This window comes from Canis lupus, chromosome 29 (genome assembly GCF_048164855.1).
Source record: "Canis lupus baileyi chromosome 29, mCanLup2.hap1, whole genome shotgun sequence".
NCBI classification, from domain to species: Eukaryota; Metazoa; Chordata; class Mammalia; order Carnivora; family Canidae; genus Canis; species Canis lupus.
In genome coordinates, this window is record NC_132866.1 from 1,736,367 (window position 1) to 1,761,677 (window position 25,311).

General features: G+C 58.2%; 1 protein-coding gene across 1 annotated transcript in view; it reads left to right on the plus strand.

Annotated features, from left to right (window-relative positions):
• TCERG1L (transcription elongation regulator 1 like) overlaps nt 1-25,311 on the plus strand; it is a 184,389-nt gene that overhangs the window by 118,223 nt on the left and 40,855 nt on the right. The window contains exons 5-7 of the mRNA XM_072804848.1: nt 2,790-2,881; nt 6,228-6,316; nt 16,893-17,047. Coding sequence (XP_072660949.1) covers nt 2,790-2,881; nt 6,228-6,316; nt 16,893-17,047 — 336 coding nt within the window. The remainder of the gene's footprint in view (nt 1-2,789; nt 2,882-6,227; nt 6,317-16,892; nt 17,048-25,311) is intronic.

Sequence of the window (25,311 nt, forward strand, 5' to 3'; positions counted from 1 at the left end):
TCGGGGCCCTGACACGGTCCTCACCCCCATGGCCTGGAATGGCCGACGGCAGCTCCGGGGCTCAGGACTGATGGGAGCCCTGACCCTCGGCTCAGTCACAGGGAGCCCTGCACATCCTTGGGCTCAAAAGCCAGATTTGAACAGCTGGTTGTTACCAAGATCGACCGTTTTCAATAAAAGAAAGGTCGTGATATGTTTTCTCAGGATCGTGAGGGACCAACCCCGAGCAGCGACTCGCGTGTGCCATGAGCCCACCCCGGGCACGGCCTCGCCCACAGGCCTCCGGATGCGTGTCTCGCGTTGTACGCTATTTACACGTGGAGGAGACCCTGACACATGCGTGGGCTCACGGTGCTGTGATCTTCCATGGGGTCGTCACGGGCTCCGTGGTGCAGGACGGCCCCACAGCCTCGTGGCGCCCTGGCACGGCCCCTTCCGTTTTGCATGGAACGCAGAGCACGGCTGGGGCTCGGCTGGGGCGGGACGTTTGCAGCCACCCTCCCGGGTCCAGGGACAGAGCAGGCCCCAGCACAGGCGCTGGGTGCGGGGAGTCCAGGGCCACCGCCCACAGGGGGCTCGGTGCCAAGCGGAGGCTTCTCTGCGCCTTAGGCCTGCTCCGGGCTGGGTCTCCGGGGGAGGCGGGTCTCACGCTGTTCCCTGGGGCCCCTCGTGGCTGTGAGGTCCTGCCCGGGACCCGGGAGCTCCTTCAACTGTGCCCCAGGGCTCGACAGGGTCCCCGGGGGCGGCCGCCTTCCTCCTCTGGCGTCGTCTGCAGCCGCCCACCCTCTGTGGCTCTGTCCTCCACAGGCCCCCGATGCGTCCCCGTGGGTCTCTGGCCCGCCTAGATGCTTTTCGGCCGCACGCTGTCCCGTCCCGTCTGCCCAGCGCAGCAGTGAGAAGAGCGGGGGGCTCCAGAACCGCGTCTCGGGGGCCCCCTCGGTCTCGAGCACAGTCGGTGGGTGGGTGGCCGCGTGGAGGGGCTGTGGGCGGGAGCCCAGACGGGGATCCCCGGGGTCTGGTGTCCTGTGGCAGCCACGGGCTCCTCGGACGGGGCGGGGGAGGCCCTGGACCTGACTAAACCGCCGACCCTGGCTTCTTGTCTCGTTCCAGCCCAAACAGCAAATGTTCATGTTGCTGGACACCCAGGTCCTGAGCCCTCACGGCTCAAATGGTCCCCGTGGGGGGAAGCGTGGGCGAAGCGGCTTGGGCGTGGATGCTGGTGAACCAGGCCTGGTTACCGTGAGGATGACGTGTCCCCCCGTACGACATGAGACGCTGATGGAAGTGGTCCTGGGATTCCAAAGTGGAACCCCGACTCTCTGGAGCCACCTGGTAAACTGAGGCACGCTTGACTTTCCCCTGGCTTCCCCAGGCTGTGCCTCACTTTCTGCCGTGCTTTGCCGCCGCGTCGTGGGCAGGCGGCCCTTCCCGTCCACTGTTTTGCACGTTTAGCTCCTCCCACCATGCGGGCGAGCGCCTGGCTCTCCGTGCTGTGGGGCTGGGGCCGCGGGTGGGCAGTGCGTCCCCAGTGGAGCCCTCTTGACCACCCGGGCTCCTGGCCGCTCCTGGTACCTGGACGGGAGGTGGGCTTTGGGGAGCAATCCCTGCAGGTTCCGGAGACGTTAGCGCTGCTCCGGGCTCTGCTGATCTCCGTGAGTGATGCTACAATGTCCCACTGCCCTGAGGTTAGAATTTTCGTGGCTCAGGTTCGGTTCCCTGGTTCAGTGGAAGCTGGCGGCTCCTTCCTCGGGGCCAGTCTGGACACGGGCCCGTGCTTGGTGTTGCCACGCGTCCTGGCGGTGGACACGGCTGCCCCGGGGCCCGCAGGTCGGCCCTGACCCACCTCTGGGCTCGGGACGGGCCGCCCTGCCCGCTGGACCCGGCTCTGCAGCCCCGAGGGCCCCGGGGGCAGACGCCCGCACCCCATCCCGGCCCGCGGGCCCCTTCCCACAACCGCCTTGCCAGGCTGCGCGGCCGAGGAAGCCAGAGCCTCCAGGCTAAGGTGGGGGGAAGGCGCGGCGGGCTCGTTTGACCCCCGGGCTCGGTGTGTGTGCGCGTGTGCACGTGCCTGCACACGTGCATATAAGGCACTGGTCTTGCCCCTTCCTGCCACCCCGACCCTGCTGGATGGACGGATTTGTCAGTTTGCGGGGCTGGATGGCCTGGGATTTGGGTTCTTAGTATCGGCCCCACGGCTAATGGCACCGGGTCTCACCGCATCTGAACGTCTGAGGGCCGTGCGCACGGTTCAGAGGAAGAGGGACCTAATCTTGGTCTCTGTGTGCAGAAGCCGCATTTTTGTCACTTCCCCCTCCCTCACCGCGGTGGTGACACCGGCGCCCGCAGTGCTAATGGGGAGGTGGGGGGTCTGAGCAGCGTGGACCCGTCAGGATGGGGACCAAGGGTGGCCCGCCCGTCCTGGCCACGAGCTAGCAAGGCCCGAGAAAGCCTGGTCCTCCTGCCCCACGCTGGCCTTCATCCTTGTCACGGAGCCCGCCGGCTGCCGGCTGCTGGCCGTCAATCCACAGCCCACGGGCCTGGTCCAGCGGCCGCAGCCAGCGGTGAGGTGGGTGGTGCGCGGGCCCAGGAGGAGTTGCCGCGGGCCTTCGGGGCCAGCGGAGGGACTTTGTCACGAGACCACGATCGAGGCCTGGGACGGCACGACTGTTCGGGGGGATGCGCGGCGTGTGCTGTGCGGCGTGGAATTTTCAAGGCCACTTTCTGTCCGTTTGGTTTTTCCAAAGTGACGTGACTGATGGGTGCTGATGACAGCTGTTTTGGTCCCGCAGATAAAAGCCGAGAGCGCAGCCGAGCGCCCTGCCCGCCCGCCCTGGTGCTGCACGCCGAGAGGAAGAGCCCGGCCAGGGACGGAGACGACAAGGTTGGTCTCGGGCCCCTGCTCGCGGTGGGTTAGGAGGACCAGGGACACGCACACACCTGTTTTCCCACCTGGGTCACATGCGGCGACGCTTTCCCGTCCGCCCCGTGAAACGGAGCCGAATCCACGGGTCGGCCCAGAGCACAGCCGGCGGACGGGTGTCCGAGGGTGCGATCCCAGCCGCCCGGCCTGCCCTGTGGGTCCTGGCTCCAGGCCTCGCGGGTCGGGGCTCCGTTTGGAGCAGCGTGGGTGGCGAGCTCGGCTCCCGCGTGCGTGGGCTGCACACTTCAGGGCTCCAGGCCGCAGCTACACAGACAGCGCCCGGGGAGGCCTGCGCACGCCTGCGTGTGATCTTATCCGTGTGTGGACCCCTCCACCCCCCACATTGGCTCTTCCTCCCCTCGTTCTCATCTTAGGCTTCTCTTTACCTTCCTTAAAATCCTAAAACGGCATTTTGAGGATTGACCATGGCGCATTCACCTTCCCGAGACCGACCCACGGGATTACATTTATCGCTACATTTGAAAATCACAAACGGCACTTAATTTGCTCTGATGTGTCAAGGATCCTGGAGGCCGGTCGGCCGCCTCAGAGTCCGGGGCACGTTCTCCTGAACCTGCTTCTGCCGGGTCCGTCTCCGCCGCGGGCCCCGTGAGCCTCCCCGTCCCCGCGGGCTCTCCTGCCCGTGTCCCTGCGAGGCCATCGCCGGGCAGCATCACCCACCGGCGTGTCCGCACCTTCCGCGGCCGTCGCGCCAACGTCCCTCGGCCTACGTGGTCACGACTGTTAGCACGCGTTGCACGTTTGCTCCCGGATGTAGGATCCCTCTGTCGGAGATGAACATCCGTGCCGGAATTACGTATTTATTAAACAAATATCCTTTCTAGCGCCTTAACTATGTTCTGGATCCCTGGGCCCTGCGCCTCTAATTCACTTTTATCGCTTCAGCGCGGAAAGGGAGTTTTATGCCATTTTTATCACCAACAGGAAATCACGAGCAGCGTGTGCCACATGGAGAAGACCTCGGTAATTAGCGGTAGAGAATCCCAGCATTGCCAAATTTAAATGTTGGTCCCGGCCACAAATCACGCCCCGCCAAATCTGCGTGAGTAATTAGCTGGGGGTAATCCGCTGCTCGGAGGCCCTCGCCGGGTTTCTAGCGTTCAATTAGCTTCATAATGAAAATCTCCCCTTGTTTTTCTAATTGGATCAGTAATATAAACTCTCGTCTCAATATATATATTTTTTAAAAACACCACTTTCTGGGTGCCCCCTGGCCCCCGTTTATGTTCATTATTTATCCTGACCACTTTTTTTTTTTCCCTCACAGGAGGGAAAGTCATCTTTTCCTACCTGAAAATTCTAAACGGAATTATTCTTCGACTTCAGAACGTAGGGATGATTATAGAAATTAAAGATCGTTCATTCCGTGTAATTGCCTGTGTCCGGGCGTGAACACAGGAGGAGCCTGGAGAAAGCCCAGGATGCACTCATGCAAGCTTGAGGGCCCCTCGGGTCCCGGGCATCCCTCGTCCCTCCCCGTTTGTCCTCAACCAGAGACCCCGCGGGGACCTTCCTGGAGGAACACTGTCGGCGCGGGCCTCCCGTCCTTCCTCTCGGCCGCTGGCTCTGAGCACACTGTCCTGCGGCCCTGACCACGGGCCCTTCCCAGTCCTCATCTCGCACACGGGCGGCTGGACACGGGGGGCGGCCCCCCAGAGCACCACGTTTCCGTGCATGGGACTTGCTTTGCCCTGGGCTTTCAGTGACACTTGGGCTTCTCTGAACTTTTGGTCCAGATCTCGTGTCTCAGTGCTCGCAGAATTCAGGTTTGCCTCTCTGGCTTGCCGGCTTGCACGGAGGCTGACGTGGCCTGCACGAGCGCCGGCCCAGGTGCATGTGGGGTTCTCTGCCCATGCCCTCCTTGCACCCGTGCCCTCCTTGCACCTGCACCCTCCTTGCACCCACGCCCTCCTTGCGGCAGGTGCCCTCCCCTCACGTGGCAGCCCTAAGCCCTGCAGTCCGGACCCTTCAAACCCATGCTTAACCATCTCCTCACCCCTAGGGTGTCCCGTAACGTCCTGTAACAAGCAATGGGAGATACTGGGTTGGCATTCTTTTTTTTTTTTTTCCTTTCATTCAACAAATCTTGAGCTTTAGTAGCACCTGACATTCTCAGCTGAGAGCCTGGTGGTTGCTTTGAATACCATCTTGGTGTTTTTTTAATCTCACCTGAATTCTTAAGAGAGAAAGAGAGAGAACACAGTCTCATATTATTCTACGTTTGAGATTGAAAATGTACAAAGAGCTGGGAAAAGAAAAACCGTGTCCTCCCCACGCCGCAGCAGTTTGCATGCTCACTGCCACTCCATTTCTCTCCTTCAGCTGCTCCAGGGTCGAGATGACACTTTTTAAAAGATTCCTCATTGTGGCTTTTGTGGTTCTACCTGCAGGAATTTGGTTCTGTTTTCCCTCCGTTTGGCCAACAGCCAGCAAGGCAGCTAAAGAAGTTAATCTGGACCTTACGTCTGCACCTGCGTTGGTGTTATCCCCACCCCGTCCCGTCTCTCCTCCAGCCACTTTCATTTCTCTCCACATCGTATCCATGATGAACGACGAGCAAGTGCCCCAGCCATGTATTTTTTCTCTTTCCCATAATAGAGAATAAATCTTCGTTTTCTCCTAGGTGATGTCATGTTCAAACCTTCTTTATCTCATCAACAGAGACGCCGACCCAGAGAGATTTTCAAACCCAGCTCTGCCCCTGGAGTCCCCCGCACCATGTCATAGGCCCCCCGAGCTGAGCCCCCAGCTCGATGCTCACAGAGGGGAGACCACCCTCACCGGGTGCTGCAGGGGGGCTGGCCGGAGTCCTCCTCCTGCCGTCAGGGCCCGGCCTGAGCACACCGGGACCTCTTGCTGCTTCTGGCGTCCTCGCCAGGGGACACGGTTTTGGAAGCTCTGGGCTGCGGCCTCTGAGTTTGCAGCTCTGAGGGCCCAGCCCGTTCCTGGAGATGAATGCCACGTGATGTTTCACCCACGAGATGTTAAGGCATCCGGAGGCAATCTCTCGGCGGTCTCTGCAGAGAGTTTAGCCAATTTGGGGTAATGAGGGAGATGCCTTTGTCTGAGTCCCTCAGCATGGTCTGTTGTGCCTTCAATTCCGTATTCTCAGCGTAATTGCTCAGGCCCGTCTGCTTCGCCACCCTGAGCGGGCCGTTATCGAGTGGGTGCTGTGGGCAGGCCCGTCTGCAGGAGACACGTTATTCTTCACTTGCTTGCCTAATTGAAGATGAGCGTTTAAATTAAAAAAAAAAAAAAAGTGCTATCGTTCTCTTTTTGTTGAAAGGAGCCTCCATCGATACTCGTCACAAGAGAGGACAGTGCGGCGGAGGGCAACAGACCCGTGGCCTCTACCCCGGTGCCCGGATCCCCCTGGTAAGATGCCCCGAGACCAGTGACCAGTAGCCTCGTCCTGACCCACGCTTGCTTGTTGGCACCAAAGCGGACGTGCACGTTCCTTAGGTGATACTGTGCTTTAAAAAAATTAATTTGCGGCGCGTGGCAGGGACAGCTGCACACCGTTGTCACATTCTGCAGAAAGAAAAATAGCATTTAAGTGCTAAGGTATCTTGCTCTCGTGCATTTGCGCATCTCTATTAAAATAGTGAGCTGCTGCATATATGTCAGTGAAAGACGCCGTCTGAAGAAAACGTAGCACGCGTTACGCTTCAAGGAGCCTTTTTCCCTCTACTCCAGGAACATAGTAACCGGATGGCTGCTAATTAGAGATGTGTCTGGCTCTCTCCAGCTGCCCTGTGAGGATTGCTGATCTTTGAGTATGCTGTACTCAAAATACCCTCCACGGGGGAGCCACTGTCTTTGGTTTTTAAAAATGTCCTTTTATAATGGAGTAATTTGGAAGCAGAATAAGAAGGTTATTATAATAAAAATTAGTTTAAAAACCTGAAGACGAGAGGGTAGGACAGAGCTGGAAGGAACAGCTAGCCCAGACAACAGAGTCCACCGCATGGGCCTCTGCGTAGGAGCAGCCACCTGCTGATGGTCCCCCGCGTGCCATTGGCCTTGCACGGCGTCCCTGGTGACCGGCGATGCACGAAGGAAGGGCACGTTGGGCACCTACCAGGCCCCGCGTACCTGCCCTGGTCACCTGCCTCTTGTGGTCAATCATGTTCTGACCACCCGGAGCCCTGGGCCTGCATCCCTTCTCTGCACGGCCTGTGGTTGGTGTCGCCAGCACTGGCAGCCCCTGCCCTCTGCCTTCAGCTGCAGCCGCTCCGCACCCTGAAAACGCTGTCAGAGAAGAGCCTGCCTCCACTCGCACACAGCGCACACCCGGCCCTCGGGCGTTCCCTCACGCGGGGAGTGTCCTGCAGCTCCGTTCAAGCCAGACCCCAGAGGCTAACAGCCCTGCCCCTCCACGCTGCCGCTCTCCCCAGACCCGGGCTGTGTCCGTACATGGGCCCGGCTGACCGCCCAGGCAGGGTCCCTACAGCTTCCCTCGGGTGTGATGACGGGGTAGGATGACTCACGGAGCTTAGGAGAAAGGTTGACCCGTGGTTACAGTCTTGTTAGGAAGGATGGGACTCAGGAACAGCCCCACAGCAGGTGGAGCTGTGTGGGGCCGTCCGGGAGCTCCCGTGCCCCTGAGAGCACCACCCACAGGACCCGAGTGTTCAGGGACCAGGAGCTCTCCCAACGCCCTTACTGATGGGGCTGCCCCCTGAGCGAGCTGGCTGGGTGGTAGGTGGCACAGTCACCCTCCTGCAGGACATCGGAGCCCCGCGTGGGCCTGGACGGGCTCCACGGCCCGAGGATGCACTTGCTGAGTGGGAATGAGGCCCGTGGGCTGGCACCTGCGCTTGCATCCCCGCCGGAGCAGAGAAGCTGCGCTCCTCCGTGTGTGCTTCCCGGACTCAGTTCCACCGGGAGCGGAGCCCCTTGGTGTGTGGGGCAGCTCTTGGGTTAAGGGTGTGCATGTTGACGGAGCCCCCGCATGCCTGAGGGGTCGGTTTGCACGTCCCCCGACGCGGAGGATGGACCCCTGACCTTGGGGGTGAAGGGGCCCCCTCGCCTTCATTCTCCGGTGGGGAGGTGGCTTCGCGTCGGCGCGGCCTGACCTCCTCATTTGTCTTGACGTCACGTGAGGGAGCCTTGGTTGCAGCTCACGTGTCCCACTCCGCTGTTGGCCACCAGGAAGCCTCTCCCGCCCGGGGTGCTGGGCCGGCCTCACCTTCCCTCCGCTGCTGCCCCTTGTTCTGGGCTTTGCTGCTGTTGGGCTTGTTCTTCGGGTCAGTCAGTTCTCAGGCAGGCGGAGGGCAGGGGGCCCCATGGGAGGATGGGACCCTGGCGCCATCACCTGTGTCCTCCCGGCCACCTGCGTGTCAGGGCATCTGACTCTGCCCGCACACGTCGTGGACACCCTCATCAGATGCAGACGGTTCCAGGAATGCACCTTCACCCCTCTGACCAGGACGGCTTGATGCTCAGGTGTTGCATGTGGACGCGGGCTCGGGGGACCGTGCGGTGTGACCGGGTCCCTTGGACCTGAGCTGGGGATGCAGGCACGTCCTGCAGGTGCTGGCGGGTGACCCGAGGAGCTCTGTGGTTTCACTAAGCGCCTCTCTTTACTTCTCATGGTGAGATGCCGGGGCTCCCTGCTCAAGTCTTGGGGAATCCAGTTCTTGTTCTTGCCCCAAAGGCACGTGCTCTGCGCGGTGGTCCCGTCGGTCAGGAGGCCCCACCGCTGTCCTCAGAAGTGGACCCTCCTCCTAATCCTCCGGGGCGAAGGGTGAGGGCTCAGGCTGCCAGCTCAGGTCAGATCTGAGAACTAGACCTCACCTGTGGGACCTGAGCCTTGACGTCAGACCAACATTCTCCAGGGAAAACTTGGGATTTCTAGAAGACTCTAGAAGCTTCAGGGTACATGGGGCAAACCCAACAGGCTTGGAAAAGACTCCTCTGGACCATCACAGAGCTGGGGGCGGAGGCAGCTGGTATCACAATAAAGAAGTAAAGAGCTTTGGAATCTACTCAAAACACGTAAAAATGGAAATCAAAATATTCTTATTCTCTTCGCTTTTTTGCTCTGGTCACATTTTGACCAAATCGGAGCTTGAGAAGTTGAATGCGTGGGAGGACGGAGGGTCGGTCAGAGCCTAACTGCTCGGATGTGGCGGAGAAGGACACACTTGCTGCGGGAGGTTGAAAGCTTCGCTCGCTGGGGGACCTCGGGGAAAACCGCCTGGACTGGGAACCTCCTGGTTCCGCGCGGGAGGGCTGAGGAGCGCGGTGGGGGCCCCAGCGAAGAAGCGGCTCTCTTGATTGTTTGTTTTTAAGATTTTATTTATTTGTTCATGAGAGACACAGAGAGAGGCAGAGACCCAGGCAGAGGGAGCAGCAGGCTCCCTGTGGGGAGCCCGATGCGGGACTCGATCCCAGGAGCCACCCAGGCATCCCTCCCATGATTATTTCTGTGTGTGACCGGCTGTCCTCTCTGCCAAGAGACACGGCCTGAGGCACCGCCTTCATCACGTTAGCATCACATGAAGCACCGGAGAAATGCCAGGTCAGTGCCGGACACACAGGGCAAGAGGGACCCCTCGTCCTTCCAGCTGCTGCCAGCGTGACCCCTGGATGCGGCTTCAGAGCCCAGAAAAACTTCTTGGGCCAACTCTGCTCCCCAGAAGCTCATGTAGCTTGATGCCACGGGGAAGTCTTAAGGATGCCGTCACCTGGGGCGCGAAGCCTGCATCTGCACCTTCATAGGAGGTGACATCCCATCCGCCTCGAAATGCAAGAGGGAGTCGTGGGGAGAGACGCGATGTAATCTGAGCTGTTCTTTCCAATCTGCTCCTGCCTCGGGTGGGCTGGTTCTAGAACTGTTCAGTGTCTCACGGATTTCTGTTTCTCCATTTCTCCTGCTCCTCGTCCTCCTCCTTTTGTATAATCTGGCTTTGGACCCACATGGCAATTCCGGCGGCAGCTGAGCTACTCCACTACTGGAAAGTAATTAGATCGTGCTCCTCGGGATTGTCGAAGACACGAAAAAAATAATAAAAAAAAAATGTTCAAGTGTAAAGCTCATGAGCTTTTGGCTCAAATGACCATCAATGGTGGTGCCAATGATTAGAGTTTTAAAATTCGTCAAAAGATTATGGATTTACGAGCAATTCACTATTTTTGTGAATTTTGTTTTTAAAAAAAAAGCAAAAAAACAAACTAAAAAAAAGCAAAAATAAATAAATAAATAAATAAATAAATAAATAAATAAATAGCACCTGTGGTTTTGAAGCAAGACCATTTCCTGAAAAGTCAAGGTTGACGGAGCGAAAGCTTTATGTCCGTGATGCCTTCAAAGCAAAACCCGGAGTCCTCTTCACAGCAGCTCAGGAAGAGGCGAGAGCACGCTCAGGACAGACCAGTGCGCGGCCCTGGCGGGAGGCTGACTCGGCCAGCAGGTGCACCTCCCGGCGAGGTCACGCCTGCGGCTGCTGTGAGGACAAGCGGGGACGCAGCCCAAGTGCGTGGGGGGCTGTGGCCACGGAGGGGGCTGGGACCTGGGGCCCAGTGTGGCTGCGGACAAGCCGGCGGCACGTGTGGCCTTCTGCCTTGGAGCAGGAGGGCATCCCCTGAGCAGGTGACGGGGGGCGCGACCCCCCAGGCACACTCCCTGCTCCGTCTGACTTCACGTGAATACCGTGCTTTTCATTCTGGCTTTTAGTCCCCTATTGAGGGACCTTTTAATTCACTATTTTAGTCCCCTATTGAGGGACCTTTTAATTCACTCATAACTATTTTTTTTTAAAGATTTAATTTATTTATTCATGAGAGACCCAGAGAGAGAGGCAGAGACACAGGCAGAGGGAGAAGCAGGCTCCATGCAGGGAGCCGGGCTGCCCTCACTTATAACTATTAATTCACGGAGCAGGATGTTTTAAAAGCAGATTCTCTAGAATTTTCTGACGATAGATAGTGGACACGTTTGACTTTAGAAGAATTAATATAGGGACCCCTGGGTGGCTCAGCGGTTGAGCACCTGCCCTTGGCCCAGGGCGTGATCCCGGGATCGAGTCCCACGTCGGGCTCCCTGCATGGAGCCTGCTTTTCTCTCTGCCTGTGTCTCTCATGAATAAATAAATAAAATCTTTTAAAAAAAAAGAATTAATATATGAAAAAAAAGGTTTTGGGGGAAGTTGGTGGAAGTTTTCCAGGAAGAAAGGAGAATGTCCCAAAGCATCATACGTGTGGCTGGTGTTTGACGAGAGCAAAGCCATCGGAGAGTGCAGAGAAGAGGGTGCTGGGCTGGCCACGTGGCCCGCGCACCGTCACTGCCTCGCACACGTTGCCAAGAGAGGCAGAATGTCCCTCCGTCCCCCTAGCATCATCGAGTGTTTCATTCATTTGGGGAGGGGCGGGGAGACGTTACTTGTGCAGAGGGGACTCTGAGGTTCAGGGACATGTCAGAGAGCGTAGTTCAGGCGGAGGGTCGGGCCGGGAGGAGGCTGCCGTTCAGATCCGCGTCCAAGAGCCAGCAGCTCCGGGCAGGGGGCGGACGTGCCACTGCCGCTCACGGGATGTCGTCGCTCCGCCTGGGGGGGGGACATGACAGCCAAGCCCTGGTGCCGTGGGCGGGCCCTGCGGCTGCCGGAGCCGGACCCTGGTGCCCTCCAGGGTGCAGGGGGGTCTCAACGTGAATCTCCAGGAAGGTTGTGTCCCGAAGCCCTGAAGCACGGCCTACACGGAGCCCCTGGGGCCCTTGTTCTGGGAAGAGCAAGGGGGGCGGCCCTGGGCCTCGTGCCGGGGTCGAGAACGAGCGACTGCCCCTGGGGAGGCCGGACCGACGGCCGCGGGACGCCGCAGCGGGAGCCCAGCTCAGCGCTGACTGCCTGGCGCCCTCACGCTGCTCACTCGAAGGGGGGAAAAGAAGTGTCCGCGCAGGAAGCGCAGCCGGGTGGAGCGCCGCGACCTGACGGTGTGCAGGGTGGGGGGGACCTGGGCGACTGGCTCCTCCCACCCGTCTCCTGGGCCCAGCGCCGCGCCCCTGCCTCTCCGCCCGCTGCGGCTTCTCGTCCTCGGAGGGCGGGGGCCGCCGCCCCGTTGCTCCCTTAGGAACAGAGGCCCCGGGGTGCCGAGCTGCCCCCTCGGCCGTCTGGGCCATCGGGGCCGTGCGCCAACAGCCTCCTGCGCTTCCACGGGCAGCAGCCACGCTTCCCAGTGTCTGGAATGACACAGCGATGTCACCAGCCTGACCGGTCGTCGCAAGAGACGGCGAGGCCCCCGGCCTAGAGCGGAGCGCACACGTGCTGGCACGAGCATTTCCCCACGGGGGCCGAGCCCTCGTCGGCGGGAACAGGTGTTCACCTGTGTGCTCCTCCCTGAGTCGGCCCCGCGGGGTGGGCGCTGCCGCCGGGGACAGGGGGATGGGGAACGGCTGAGCATGTCCCAGTCTCCCGGTGCTCAAGACTCCAGGCCAGGACCTCGCTGCTGACGCCCGCTGCCCCGCCTCCCCCACCCAGCCTTCTGTGACACCAGCCGGTGGCCCCGGGCGTCACCCCGCGTGACCCTGTCTACCTGGAGGCGGTTCAGGCCCTGCACGCAGGTCAGGGGCTCCGGCCCACGGCGCTGCCCCTGCCCACCGGAGACACCCGTCCAAGTGCAGGCTGTCGCCTCTGCTTGGGTCCGACCGGCGCCGGATCCCAGGTTCCCGCGCCCCCCTCCTCCGGCTGGACTGATGCGCTAGAGCCGTTCAGGGAACTCGGCATTTTCCTTACCAGGTGACCGGTTGATTCTCAGAGGGCGCAACCTGGGAACAGCCGGATGGGAGACATGCCCGGGGAGGGGGTGGCGAGGAGCTTCCACACCCTCTCTGGGCGGGGGGCACTGTCTCCCAGGCCCCACGTGATCCCCAGCCCACAAGGTCTCTGGTCCCCCTCCTTCTGGGTTTTCACGGAGGCCTCATCATGTAGGCGGGATTGACTGACCATTGGCCAAGGGTGGTGGATCCAACCCCCAGACCCACTCCCGTACCCAGGGGTGGGGAAGTTCCAACCCTCCAGTCAGGTGGTTGGTTCTCCAGGCCGCCTGCCCCACCCCGAGGATCCCAGAGCCACGCCATTAGCATAAAGAGCTTGTGATGCCAGTAACAGGAGCCGGTCCCACTGTGTCAGGAAACCCCAGGATTTTAGGAGCGCCGTGCCGGGACAGGGACAAGCCCAAGTATGCGTTTCTCGCCCCAGATCCTGCAGTCACAGGAGGGAAGGTGGAGGGAGGTCTGTGCTCCCTCCTCCGTGCGTCGCTGCCCCCAGCCCAACGTGCACAGTCAGCCCTTCCTGGAGACGCGGAGGGGTGAGGCGGGGCGGGGGGAGCGAACCCAGGCCCTGCTTTTATTTGGTCCCGAGCCCTGAGCCCTGGGGTGAGACCCAGGGGACGCTGGGCGCTGTGCCCTCAGGACAGTCCCTCTGGAACGGGCACGCTGGGGAGCAAATCAGGTGCACAGAGGGAGGGACCCAACGCGAGTGTCACCCCCTCCCCGCCCGGAGCCAGCAGCCCTGGGGGGCCCGTCGGAAGGTGACTGGGGTCCCCTGCAGCCAGCCTGGCTCCTCTCGAGGGGGTCCTGAGCCTCATCCGTTAGGGGGCTCTGTCCCAGACTCAACTAACGCTGAGGTGCTCGTGATGTCCCCTGGGGTACGGGGTCGGGTGCAAGAGAAGGGGGGATAAGGCCGCTGTCCGGGAATTACGCGGCCTGGCTGAGGAAGGTGAACGCACACCTATTAACATGTGCATACAGGATACATACGGTTACTTTTGCAGTCGCAGCTGGCTCCCTCCCGTTGAAGGCGACGCAGCCCGCGCGTGGGCAGATGTCCCTTGGGGGAGCACGGTTATTTACCCCGCCACCAGCTCTCGGGTTCAATTCACGCCTGTCCCTGCGGCACCGGGAGTGGGTCCTTTGCAGCCGGGTTCCCCGGGGGGAGGACCAGGCGGAGAGCAGGTTAGCAGCCCTCCGCGGCGACGCTTGGAGCTCAGGAGAGCCCTCCTCCCCGGACTGCTCTGGTCTGTGCTGAAGTGATAGTTGGTTTTTGTTGGAAACCAAGACACGGGGAGGAATCCAGGTGGGTCCCACAGGCCCTGCGGGAGGTCGGTCCCACCTGGGCGGCGCCCATCTGACTCTCTGCACTACAGGAGGCCAGGCACCCAGGGGTCCCTCTACACCACGCGGCCTAGCCCTGCGGTGCTCCAGTGTCCCTGCTTCCTAATTCCCAGCCCTCCGGCCTCTAACAAAGCCAGGGGTCCTGGCATCCTGCTTCCACGTCCCCACGGTTAGAATAATGCAGATTTCCATTCTAACCTCCCCACACACATGCACAGTGTAACTGAGGCCACCTGGGGTCAAGGACAGGTCTGGAGGGAGGGTGAGAGGTCAGCTCGAGGGCAGGTCACCGTCCTTCCACCTGCGGTGCCAGCCCTAGCCAATGCCTGCAGGCCCGGCACTGAGGGTTTGGGTCACTGCGGCCTGGAGGCAGGTCTGAGGCTGGAGCCCAGGACACAGAGGGCCCAAGGGGAGCCCCCTGACCAGTCTGCCACAAACCCAGAGGTTTCAGCTCCACAGATTGATCATCTCGTAATTCTGCAGGTCAGAAGGCCCATCTGGGTCTCAACGGGACTAAAATCCAGGTGTGGGCCGGGCCATGTTCCTTCTGGAGGCCCCAGGGGAGAGGCTGGTCCCTGCTCCTTCCAGCTTCTGGGGCCGCTTGCCTTTCTTAGTCCTTCCTCCGTCCCTGAGCCCCTCAGCCTGGGGCGCCCCCATCTCCCTCCCTCACCCCCACCCCCATGGGTGTCTGACCTCTGCTTCCGTGACCTCTCCTCCTCCGACTAGGCCTCTCCTGCCCAGACAATCCAGGGCCATCTCCCATCTCAAGACACTAACTTACATTTGCAAAGCATCCCCTTGCCCTGCAGGGTCACCCATTCCCAGGTCTAGGGGTTAAGATGAGGACGTCATAGGGGCCGTCACCCTGCCCATCACACCCATGAACCCGGCCCAGCAGGGACAGTGAACCCGACCAACCGTCGCAGCATCGCTTCTGGGAAGGAGCCTGGCCTGTTCACAGTTCCCAGAGCATGGGTTCAGCCCCCGAGCCCTTGGCACGGTCCGTGGGAAATGTGTAGCTGTGAGCATGCAGATCCGGGGTGGAGGCATTTCCTCGGTGCAGAGCAGAGTGGCCGGTGCCGGCCGGCTCCTCCCGATGGCAGACAGACAGCTGTGCCCGTCCAGCCGGGCAAGGGAGCAGAGGTTACCAGGGACGAAGGCAGTGCCCGGCAGGCGGCTCCCCGTTGGTCAGAGGCCCCGTCAGAGGAAATCCCATGGCCGGAGGGTCCCAGCACCTGTGGTTTTCCCTCTCAGTCCCAGCTCTGGGGTTCCCTGGGGCCGTGGGGCTCTGGAAGGCCAGTCTGAGGAGCTGAGGCCCAGGGAGGGAGGCAGACGTGCCCAAGGGGAACCTTCCAGGAGCCCAGCCCAGCGGTGGGCCTTGGTGCCAGCACAGGGCTGCTGCTCTGCTCCATCCTGGGCCCAAGCCCGGGACGGAGGCAGAGGCCAGACTGGTGGCCTCGAGGGGCCACGTTCGTTGGGTGGCTGTGCAGCCCGACCCGGGTTCCCGCAGGCCGACCTTACAGACCTGCTCACACTGCTTAGGAACAGACCCTGTCCTTTCTTTCTCGTATCTGTCTTCACTTCTTATCATCTTTTCTCCTCTCTAATAGCCTTCGACAGAGATGGGGTCTTAAAATTGGGATATTATTCCTTCTGGAGATTTTGGGTTCTTCTGTGTGAAAACACAAAGCTTAATTCTTTGCTCTTCTAGAAACAAACTGGACGGTGGGAGCCGGGGTTGCTCATCACAGCAGCCCGTTTACTGTCGGTGACGCCGGGAGTGTGGGCTCGCATGTGGCCCGATGGCCCGTGAGTCGGGAGTGTTTACGGGGAAGCCCCCTCGAATCACGGGGTCCCTGGGTCGGTGGCTGGTGGCCCGGAGCGCGGGCACGTTACAGCAGAGACAGGTGGTGAGCCGGGAGGAGCTTGGACCTCCAGGGACCCTGACAAGCTCCTTGCTTTGCTCGACTTTGCTGTCCTTCCTGGTGAGAGGACGGTCAGCACAGTACCTGCCTCTTAGTCAAGTGGGAAAGCAGGAGAAGCTCTGTAAAGTCCCCTAAAAAGCCAGGCACGGTCGTTAACGATTTATACGTTACATAAGTGACCTTTGCAAACGTGCGATGTTCAGGCACCAAGGGGTTTTTGGGTCCGGGCGCAGGCTGATGATTTCTTTCTTTCTTTCTTTCTTTTTTTTTTGTTTTTGAGGGTCAAAATGAACATTTTATTTTATTTATTTTTTATATAAATTTATTTTTTATTGGTGTTCAATTTTTTTTTGAGAGTCAAGAATGAACATTTTATTTTTTTATTTTTTATATAAATTTATTTATTTATTTATTTATTTATTTATTTATTTATTTATTTATTTATTTATTTTGTGGGGGGTTTCAATATAAGTTTATTTGCAAAAGCAGGTGGTAAGCCAGAGTTGGCCTGTGTGTTTTTTTTTTCATATATTTTTTAATAATAAATTTATTTTTTATTGGTGTTCAATTTGCCAACATACAGAATAACACCCAGTGCTCATCCCGTCAAGTGCCCCCCTCAGTGCCCGTCACCCAGTCACCCCCACCCCCCGCCCTCCTCCCCTTCCATCACCCCTAGTTCGTTTCCCAGAGTTAGGAGTCTCATGTTCTGTCTCCCTTTCTGATATTTCCCACACATTTCTTCTCCCTTCCCTTCTATTCCCTTTCACTATTATTTATATTCCCCAAATGAATGAGAACATATGTTTGTCCTTCTCCGATTGACTTATTTTTTTTTTTATTGGTGTTCAATGGCCGATGATTTCTTGACTGAATGTGTTCGAGGGGCACTGAGGTGAGTTTTCCACTCGCGCAGGTGTGTGGTCTGGACGGGCGATGACCGCGTCTTCTTCTTCAACCCGACGATGCAGCTGTCGGTGTGGGAGAAGCCCATGGACCTGAAAAACCGTGGAGACCTCAACCGGATCATCGAGGACCCACCCCACAAGCGCAAGCTGGAGGCCCCAACACGTAACTACCCACTGGGCTATTCGCATCCACTTTCCTAAGTGTCTAAACTGCATATTCCCCAGGGACACGAAGGGAAAGCGTATTTTTCCCGGTTATGCTGGAGCTTGAGTTTTAAAGAATGGTGTCTGCTGCCTTAGGATTTAGGAATTACGGTTCTATGGCACTTTCTGCTGGAGACACTTTCTTCCCAGGGGGCTTGGCCAGGACTTTCTTTTCGCCTCTCGTGAGGTTGTTAACTCAGAGAAGACGTTTTTCATTCCCTCAGGTTCTTCATTCTCCATCATCAATTAGCCAACATTTAATTTCTATTCCAAATGTTTCATGAACCCCACTTGGGAGACCTCATGCACACAAACAGGGGTGTATTTCCTTCCTCTTCACACATTCATTCTGGAGCTTTGAAGGGAATGCATGCATTGTTGATTTGGAGGTGCTTGAACTCCAGGGAAAGGCAGGGGTCCGGGGAAGTCCGCGTTCCTCTGCGGGGTCCGGGGCGCTTGGCGGAGAGGTAGCTGTGTCTGAGGACGCCTGTGGAAATCCCACTCCCCCGGAGTCAGAGAAGAACAGTTAGAATTTCAGCAAGAATATTTTCCGATTAATGGAATATATTTTTTATTAGCTGCGGTGTTGGGAAAGCCCCATTCCCCGCGCACGTGGGTTAAGATAGCGTTGGCTACGCCGGAGAGACCTGAGGTCAGGGGCACCATCCCAGCCTCAGATGCACACACTTGGCTGAGCGGCCAGGAAACTGGATCTTGACCCCTTGAAAGAAGGCCTTTGTTTTATATTTATGGGGCATTTTATTGAGTTTGCAATGATGTTTTCAATCCTCATCACAGAGAGGGTCAACCCAAGACAGCATCTACCCACATTTTTAGTCAAAGGCAGAGGCGTTGAACTGGAACTTTAGAAAACGGAATTATACAAGTTTTCTTAACATGTTTAACGGTGCCGAGGGACTGGAAAATGCTGCTCTTCCAAAGCTGGTGGTGGTCTCTTGAGATTGAGGGATGCGGGTTTAATATGCTTGTTTCACCTGAGATAACGGAGAACATTCTCCAGAGAGCCAGAGTCAACGGATGTTGGGAAGAGAAATGTCTTAGGCGGGTATTTAATTGAATCTGCAGAAACGTAGCTGCATTGAGGGACTGCAGGAATCGGGTTTGTGATTTTGTTTCCTCCTTTGATTGGTATCCGTTTTTAAAAGGGATGTTTTCTTGGAAGGTTTGAAAACAAATCCTCATCTCCCGAGGTCCCGTCATGAGACCCCCAATCCCTTGAGAAGACCCCCAATCCCATGAGAAGACCCCCAATCCCACGAGAAAGATAAAGGTGCGGTGATCGGAGCTGTGATTGGACTTGATTGGTAAAAGCCAAGGGATGCAGGCAGCTTCCTTCGCTTGCACACTCGTGGATAATTGGGTGTTGTTTTTACCTCCCCCCCTTCCTCCCTCCCTTCTTCCCTCTTTTTTCCCCCCGAAGCGTTGGCAGGCATGAGAAAGGAACTCATGACCAGTCAGCACATGGTTGCTCTGTGGCTTCTCTCCTTCGGACGTAATGAAGCCCGGGTGTGGGAGAAACGGAGGGGGACCGTAGAACCTGAGGTCCCCCCACTGCGTCACCTGCCACTGCAAGGCTCGTGGGGACTGGGGGGGATGACAGGGCGGAGCGGAAACTGAGGTCTATTAAACAGTCAAAGAGGTTATTGGAGCAGAAGCCCGTTCCGACCAGGCAGCGACACTGTGGGAAGCAGTTCTTGGGGCCCATGGGAGCCCGGGAGAGGGGTATGGGAAGGGAAACCGTGGCACTGACTGTGGCTTCGAGCCCACTTGGCGGTTTGTGATTGGCCGTCCGCGGCGTTTTGATGGATTTTGTGACCTGAGACGTTTACTACGGGCTTGGGTTTCGGTTTGCTTGAGTAGACCTGCAAGGCATCGGAGCCATGTCAGCCTAATGGCCTCCTGGTGTAATTAATTTAACAGCAGGATCTGAATTACCTGGGTCATAGATCAGTGCTCCATTTCACCACTTAATCTTTAAAAAGGTAGAGAGATGGGCCTTAAGTCTGACAACCACAGCCAGTAATATCTGATTAATTTAGATTTGATGTATTAAGACACCTCGTCTTCCATTAACTCATAACCACGGCCCTAACTACTCTAGGTAGACAGGTGATGAAACGTTACATGTGGTTACAAAACGAGTTTTAACCTTGCTTCCTCTTGTAAAAAAGAGGAAGAGATTTTCTTAAATCAGTGGGATTTTTTTTTTAACCTGAATCTTAAAGATATGCAAACGACCTCAATCCTTCACTTCCTGTTGTGGGGTAGAATTGACATCTATGTGCATCATTTCTGATTTTCTCAGATCCGCCTGCCCAAATTGTTTTGTTCGCAGCAAAACAATTAGGACAGAAGGTGTTTCTGGAGGATTAATTAGCGATTAGTGGGCAGAGTGGATGACCCCCAGCCATCAGCAAGTGACATTTCTCCCTGGCTGTTCATCCGTCATGACTCATCAAATGATTTGACCCTAATTATTGTAAGAACCAGCTCTAGGGGAGATTGTTCTTGGTGGAGAATTTTGTTTTTCACATTTTGTTCCTCCAGGAGTCATTTTGGATTTGAATATATTCCTACCTGTTTCTGGTCTGAAATAGAACGATTAAGCTCTTCAATTGATACCAATTATTTTTCAAGAGGCAAATGAAATAAATGAGTCTCATACAACAGCTGCCACATTTCGGGGCTCTCAGTCCTGGAAGTGTGTCTGTGTGCTAGGGACGTGAGGCCCGGGGTGGGAGCTCATGGTGTCAGGCGGCTTCGTGGTACAAGACACGGAGCTGCCAAAAGCGCTAAGCCACTCATCACTCAGCAGATAAGGGAAAAATCCCCTTTTTCATTCAGTTAGCGTTGCCGAGAGACTCAGACAAAGACCTGAATTATTTCCTAATTATCTTGCACTGTATCCAGATGGTTTTATAGCTCCAGTAGCTATGCTGTTGGTTGGGAGTAAATACCCACCCAACAAGGGTGAACCGGGAAGCACAAGCAGCATTTGTGACTTGGCCTGAGGTTCGGGGGCCTTGGCCACCTGCTCGGGTGAGAGGACGCTCCCCGGTGTCCTAGGCCTTGGGTGGCCCTCAATCCCACCAGACGCTGGGCTCTGTCCCTGCGTTTACCTGCACACGGGAGCCCCCGGGTGGGAAGCTCCCTGGGCCTAGAGCAGCCCAGGTGGGAGAGGGGGTGGGGCACGGGGCACCTGTGCGGCCTCCCCAGGTGGGGCCATCTGTGTGAGCTCCCTGTGCTGCTGGGACACGTGATCACAAGCTTAGCAGCTCATGGCCCGCCGGTCGGTGGGTTTCTCCAGCCCCTGGGGCATGGGCCCTGGTTTCTGGGGCTCTGGGCCCCTCGCCGCACCTTCACAGGCAGCAGGGCAGTGCCCTCAGATCTTCCTGCCCACTCTTCCGCCTTCCTCCTCCCCCGGGAGGGTCCTTCTGATTACACTGTGCTCACCTGGGTGACCCGGGACGGCCCCCAGCCCCAGGTCAGAACCTAGTATGCTCGCGGGTTCCAGGGACCCGGCGTGGCCGTCTCTGGGGCCCTCATTCTACAACCCGCCCGCTTCAGGCCCGTTTTACGGAAGAAGGAGTTAAAGGACATCGGTGAATTAACCTGCCCAAGGTCACGTTTCTCTCAGGTGGGGGGTCCAGGATTTGCACCCTGGTGGGCTTGACTCCACATCCGGGGGGGAGCTGTGAGCCTGTGACAGGAACGCGGCTCCAGGAAGCACTTTACTCCCTGTGCCCGACGCCCCCAGAGTCAGGTGCAGGCGGCCTTGTCCTTTCAGCAGAGGGGCCGGACGTCACTCGGCTTCAATTCCTCTGTAAACATTTTAGTCATTTATATCCAGGACAAATGTACAGTGATAATGATGCTCGTTTTGCGAGTGGCACATAAAGCCCTGCCTGTGAGTAAACACAGCTGTGCCTGGTGAAAGGGTGGCTTTCCCGAGCTTTGTCTGCCCCGGGAGAGCACACAGGTCTGGGAGCCACGGTGCGACCAGGTGGCCGGGCTCCGCGGACAGCGTCCCTGTGACCGGTCCTTGCAGCCCGAGGTGGGCAGCACCTGCCCCAAGGACCAGGTTGAGGGGAGGCCCCCCCACGCGGGGTTCACCCGGCCCGGCTATTTGGGAGGGACCCTGACCCTCTGTGGGACCTGTATCCCCCACCCGGCAACCCAGGGGGCCCCTGGCCTGTGCCCCCGGCCTGTGCCCCCTCCTTGCTCTGTGAATGATCCAGGACCCTGGACGTGGCATATGAGTGGAGCCAGGCCAGCCCTCCAGGGCACGGGCGGAAGCCTGTTGAGCTCTGAAGGCACCAGGCGGCCGGGTTGGGAAGGAGCAGGCCAGGCACCTGGGCAAGGCCTTCATGATGCTCTGGAGCCCTCGTGCCTCGTTTGCTGCAACCTGGGGACCGGGACAGTGGGGGCAGGACGGCGGGGCAAGGTGGTGTGGTCAGGGTGCCAGAGCAGGGTAGCAGGGCTGGGACGTTGGGGCAGGGCCTCCTCCGAGGTGCACCAGCGAATCGAGCACTGATACAGGGGCAGAGCCAGCGCCTGGGGCCCTGCGTGGCCTTGAACAGGCTGGGAGAGCATCTTCCTAAGTGGTTCCCAGAACCCGAGGCTTCACGCTGCCTCCCCCGCTGCCGACCCAGGAATGAAGGAGGAGGGTGGGGAGGAGGACCTGAGCTCCCTCCCAAACCAATCACTGTACTTGGGGCCTGGATGACCAGCCCTGGGCTGGAGCCAACAGCAAGTGGGAGGCCAGCAGGCATGGTGGGCAGTGATGGGCCGGGTCTGGGGGTGGACAGAGCAGTCAGTCCCCGGACCAGCGGCCAGGGTGCTCCCTGGGGAAGGACCACTCACTGCACCAGACGCGGGGAGGAGGGCCCACCCGGGAGAGCCTGTGTCCTGGGGAGCTCGGGAGGGGTCGGAGCCCGGGTAGGTGCAGGGTGGACCTCAGCGAGGAGGCTCCATCAGTGCAGCCTTTCCAGGGACCAAGAGGCTCGTCCCTCGCGGTGACTGACCCCCGGCTCCCCGGACCCTGGCCCGGCAGCTCCTACCAGGGCTCCTACCCTCTTTCTGGGGCCGCGTGCACCACCCCCCAGCTCTGCTCCGGCTCTCTCTCCGCCTGACTTTGTGATCCTTCACTTCCTTCAGAAATTGAATATGACCTGCAGGGAGCAAAGGACGCAGACAGCAATTTTGGTGTCCGGAGGCCCCCAGCTAGTGGGTGGAGCCACGGCCAGGCCCTGGATCTGCCCTCTCCCATCCCTCGTGTGCTCCATGCAGGCTGACAGCCCCACCCATCTCTGCCACCTGCCCTGGGCCTGCAGAGGAGGGAGCAGGGAGGAGGGGAGGGGGTGGGGAGGAGGGGAAAGAAGGAGGAGGGATAGGGAGGAGGGAGCAGGAAGCAGGAGGAGGGGCAGAAAGCAGGGAGGAAAGAAGAGGGACAGGGAGGAGGAAGGAGGAGGAGCAGTCAGGAGGGAGAAGGGAGGAGGTGGGGGGAGGAAAGAGCAAGGAGGAGGGTCAGGGAGGAGGCAGGAGGAGCAGGGAGGAGGAAGGAGGAGGGACAGGGAGGAGGGGCAGGCAGGAGGGAGGTCCTGAGCCCTGCCCAGGGACCAGTGTCTCCGTGGGTTCCGTGGACTCCTCCAGCAAACCCGAGCACCTCCAGCGGGACCTGATGCTGCCCCCGGGCCGTTGGTGTCAGAGTCTAACTGAACCGTTGGCATCCAGGCCCCGTCGGCGCCCAGGGAATCAGAGGCGTGGTTGTTGGTGCTGGAGGGTGCCCCAGAGAAACGGGGGAGCCCTGATGCTTGGCAGCCTTCCCCGACTCCCAAGAGCGTGCCCACGTCCCGCTGCCGCCGCCGTCACACCTCGGGCCGCTCCGACCCAGCCTCGCGCACAGGCCCCCGGGGGCCTCTTGTCCAAGCAGCAAAGCACCCCCGCCTTGCCCCTCTTTTTGCCCAGGGCAGCCACGGGCTGGGGGGTCTTTGTCTCTTCGGTGCCCCGGGAGGAAGCAGGGCGCCTCCCCTTCCCGTCATCTTGCGCGCGAGCACGGATCCCCAGGAGCCTCAGGACAAACAGCCTTAAATGAATGACAGACTCCGTGGATGTAGAAGGTGCAGACAGAGCTGTGCACAGAGGCAGGGGGTCAGGTGCGCCGCGGCCGCTGCCCTGTGCGAGCTGGGCTCCCGCGGGCGGGACGGGCCCTCTGAGCACTGTGCCCTGAGTCCTGGGGCGGGTCTGTAGGGAGCCTGCGGGCCTGGACCCTGGCTCCCGAGGCCCAGATGCTCCCCGCCGAGCACAGCTCCCTCCCTCCCGCTCCTCCAGCTGGACGTGCTGATGAGAAGACCTTCGTGCACGTCCGGTGTCTTAGCAGCGTTCCTGCGAGTACTTGTGTCCTACAAGTTCATATTATTAGAATTACCAGGGCAGAAGGTACGTGCCTTTTAAATTTTCCTCCAAAAAGAGAGCCCAGGGGGCTCCGTGGGTGAAGCGTCTGCCTTCGGCTCAGCTCATGATCCCGGGTCCTGGGGTCGAGTCCCGCATCGGGCTCCCTGCTCTCCCTCTGCTCCTCCCCCCTGCTCATGTTCTCTCTCTCTCTGTCTCTCAAAATAAATAAATAAATAATAAAAAAACAAGAAAAAGAGCCCAGTGCACACACCCATTAGTAGATTCCGCGCACTTCCAGAAGCACTGTGCATCCTCGACGCTGAATTCTGAAAGCCGTCCTTTGTTTCCGTTGGCATTTCTTTAATTTTGAGTGAAATGGAACCTTTTCAAGGGCTTATTGGCTGTTCCTTTTGTTTTGTGTCCCCGGGATGTGCTCGGGTCTGTCTCCGTTATTGAAATACGCAGACTCTTGCAAATATCAGCATTCCGGCTACGATTACAGTTTTTTTCTTCCTCTTTTGATTTTTTTTTCCCATTTAAAAAAAAAAATGGGTCTTGAGTTTTGTCTTACTGTTTTAAAACATGCGTAACGTGGAGCTTGCCGTTCTTTTTTTTTTTTAATTTATTTTTTATTGGTGTTCAATTTACTAACATACAGAATAACCCCCAGTGCCCGTCACCCATTCACTCCCACCCCCCGCTTTTTTTAAAATTTTTTTTATATATTTATTTATTTATGATAGTCACAGAGAGAGAGAGAGAGAGGCAGAGACACAGGCAGAGGGAGAAGCAGGCTCCATGCACCGGGAGCCCGACATGGGATTCGATCCCGGGTCTCCAGGATTGCGCCCTGGGCAAAACCGCTGCGCCACCCAGGGAGCTTGCCGTTCTAAGCGGGCAATTCGCTGCTGGCGGCGGCCTTCGCCGCGCTGTGCAACCGTCACTCCCGCCTCCGAAACTTTCTCATCACCCGCCCAGGAGCCGGGTGGCCGGTGTCAGCAGCTCCCTGTGGCTTCCTCCCCGCGGCCCCGCCTGTCCACGCAGCCCGTGCGGACCACCCATGGGTGTCCTGCTCCCTCCGCGGAGGAGAACGTCTTCACGGCTTATCCGCGTTGTGCAACGGGTCCGATTTCCATTCCTTTTTCTGGCTGAAGATGTCCCATCGTACGGATGGGCCCCACTGGTGCACACTTGGGTCGTTGCCCCTTTGGGGCCATGGTGAGTGGTGCTCGTGCAAACACTGCACACAAATACCTGTTTGGGGCCCGGTTCCCAGCTGTTTAGTGTAGAAACAGAAGAGTGGAGTTGCTGACTTGTAGGGTCACTCTGTGTTTGACCTTCTGAGGAGCAGCCAAGACGTCCTCCACAGCCGTGAGCCTCTTGGGAGGGCCCACCAGCGGCAGGCGTGCGTCCCCGCGGCCCCTCCTCCTTCATCCTTGGCCAACGTGCTGCCTTCTGTTGTTGTGGCTCATGGTATTATTACTGCTGTGTCTGCCATCGCAGGGCTGGGAGCGGTGCCTCGTTCTGGATCGGATTAGCGTTTCCCTAAAGATTACACGTGCGCAGCATCTTCTGGGTGCTCCCTGGCCGTTCGTACGGCTTCTTTAGAGAAATGTCTATCCATGTTGCTTGTCCTTCTTCTTTTTTATTTTTTTTTAATTCGGTTGGTGGTGTCGTGGTTGGTGGTGGTGGTGTGGAGTGGTAGGAGTTTCAAATACGATCTGCTTACCAATCCCTCACGCGACGTGGTTTGTGAATATTCTTTTATTTTTATTATTTTTATTTTTTTTTATTTTTTGGTTTGTGAAT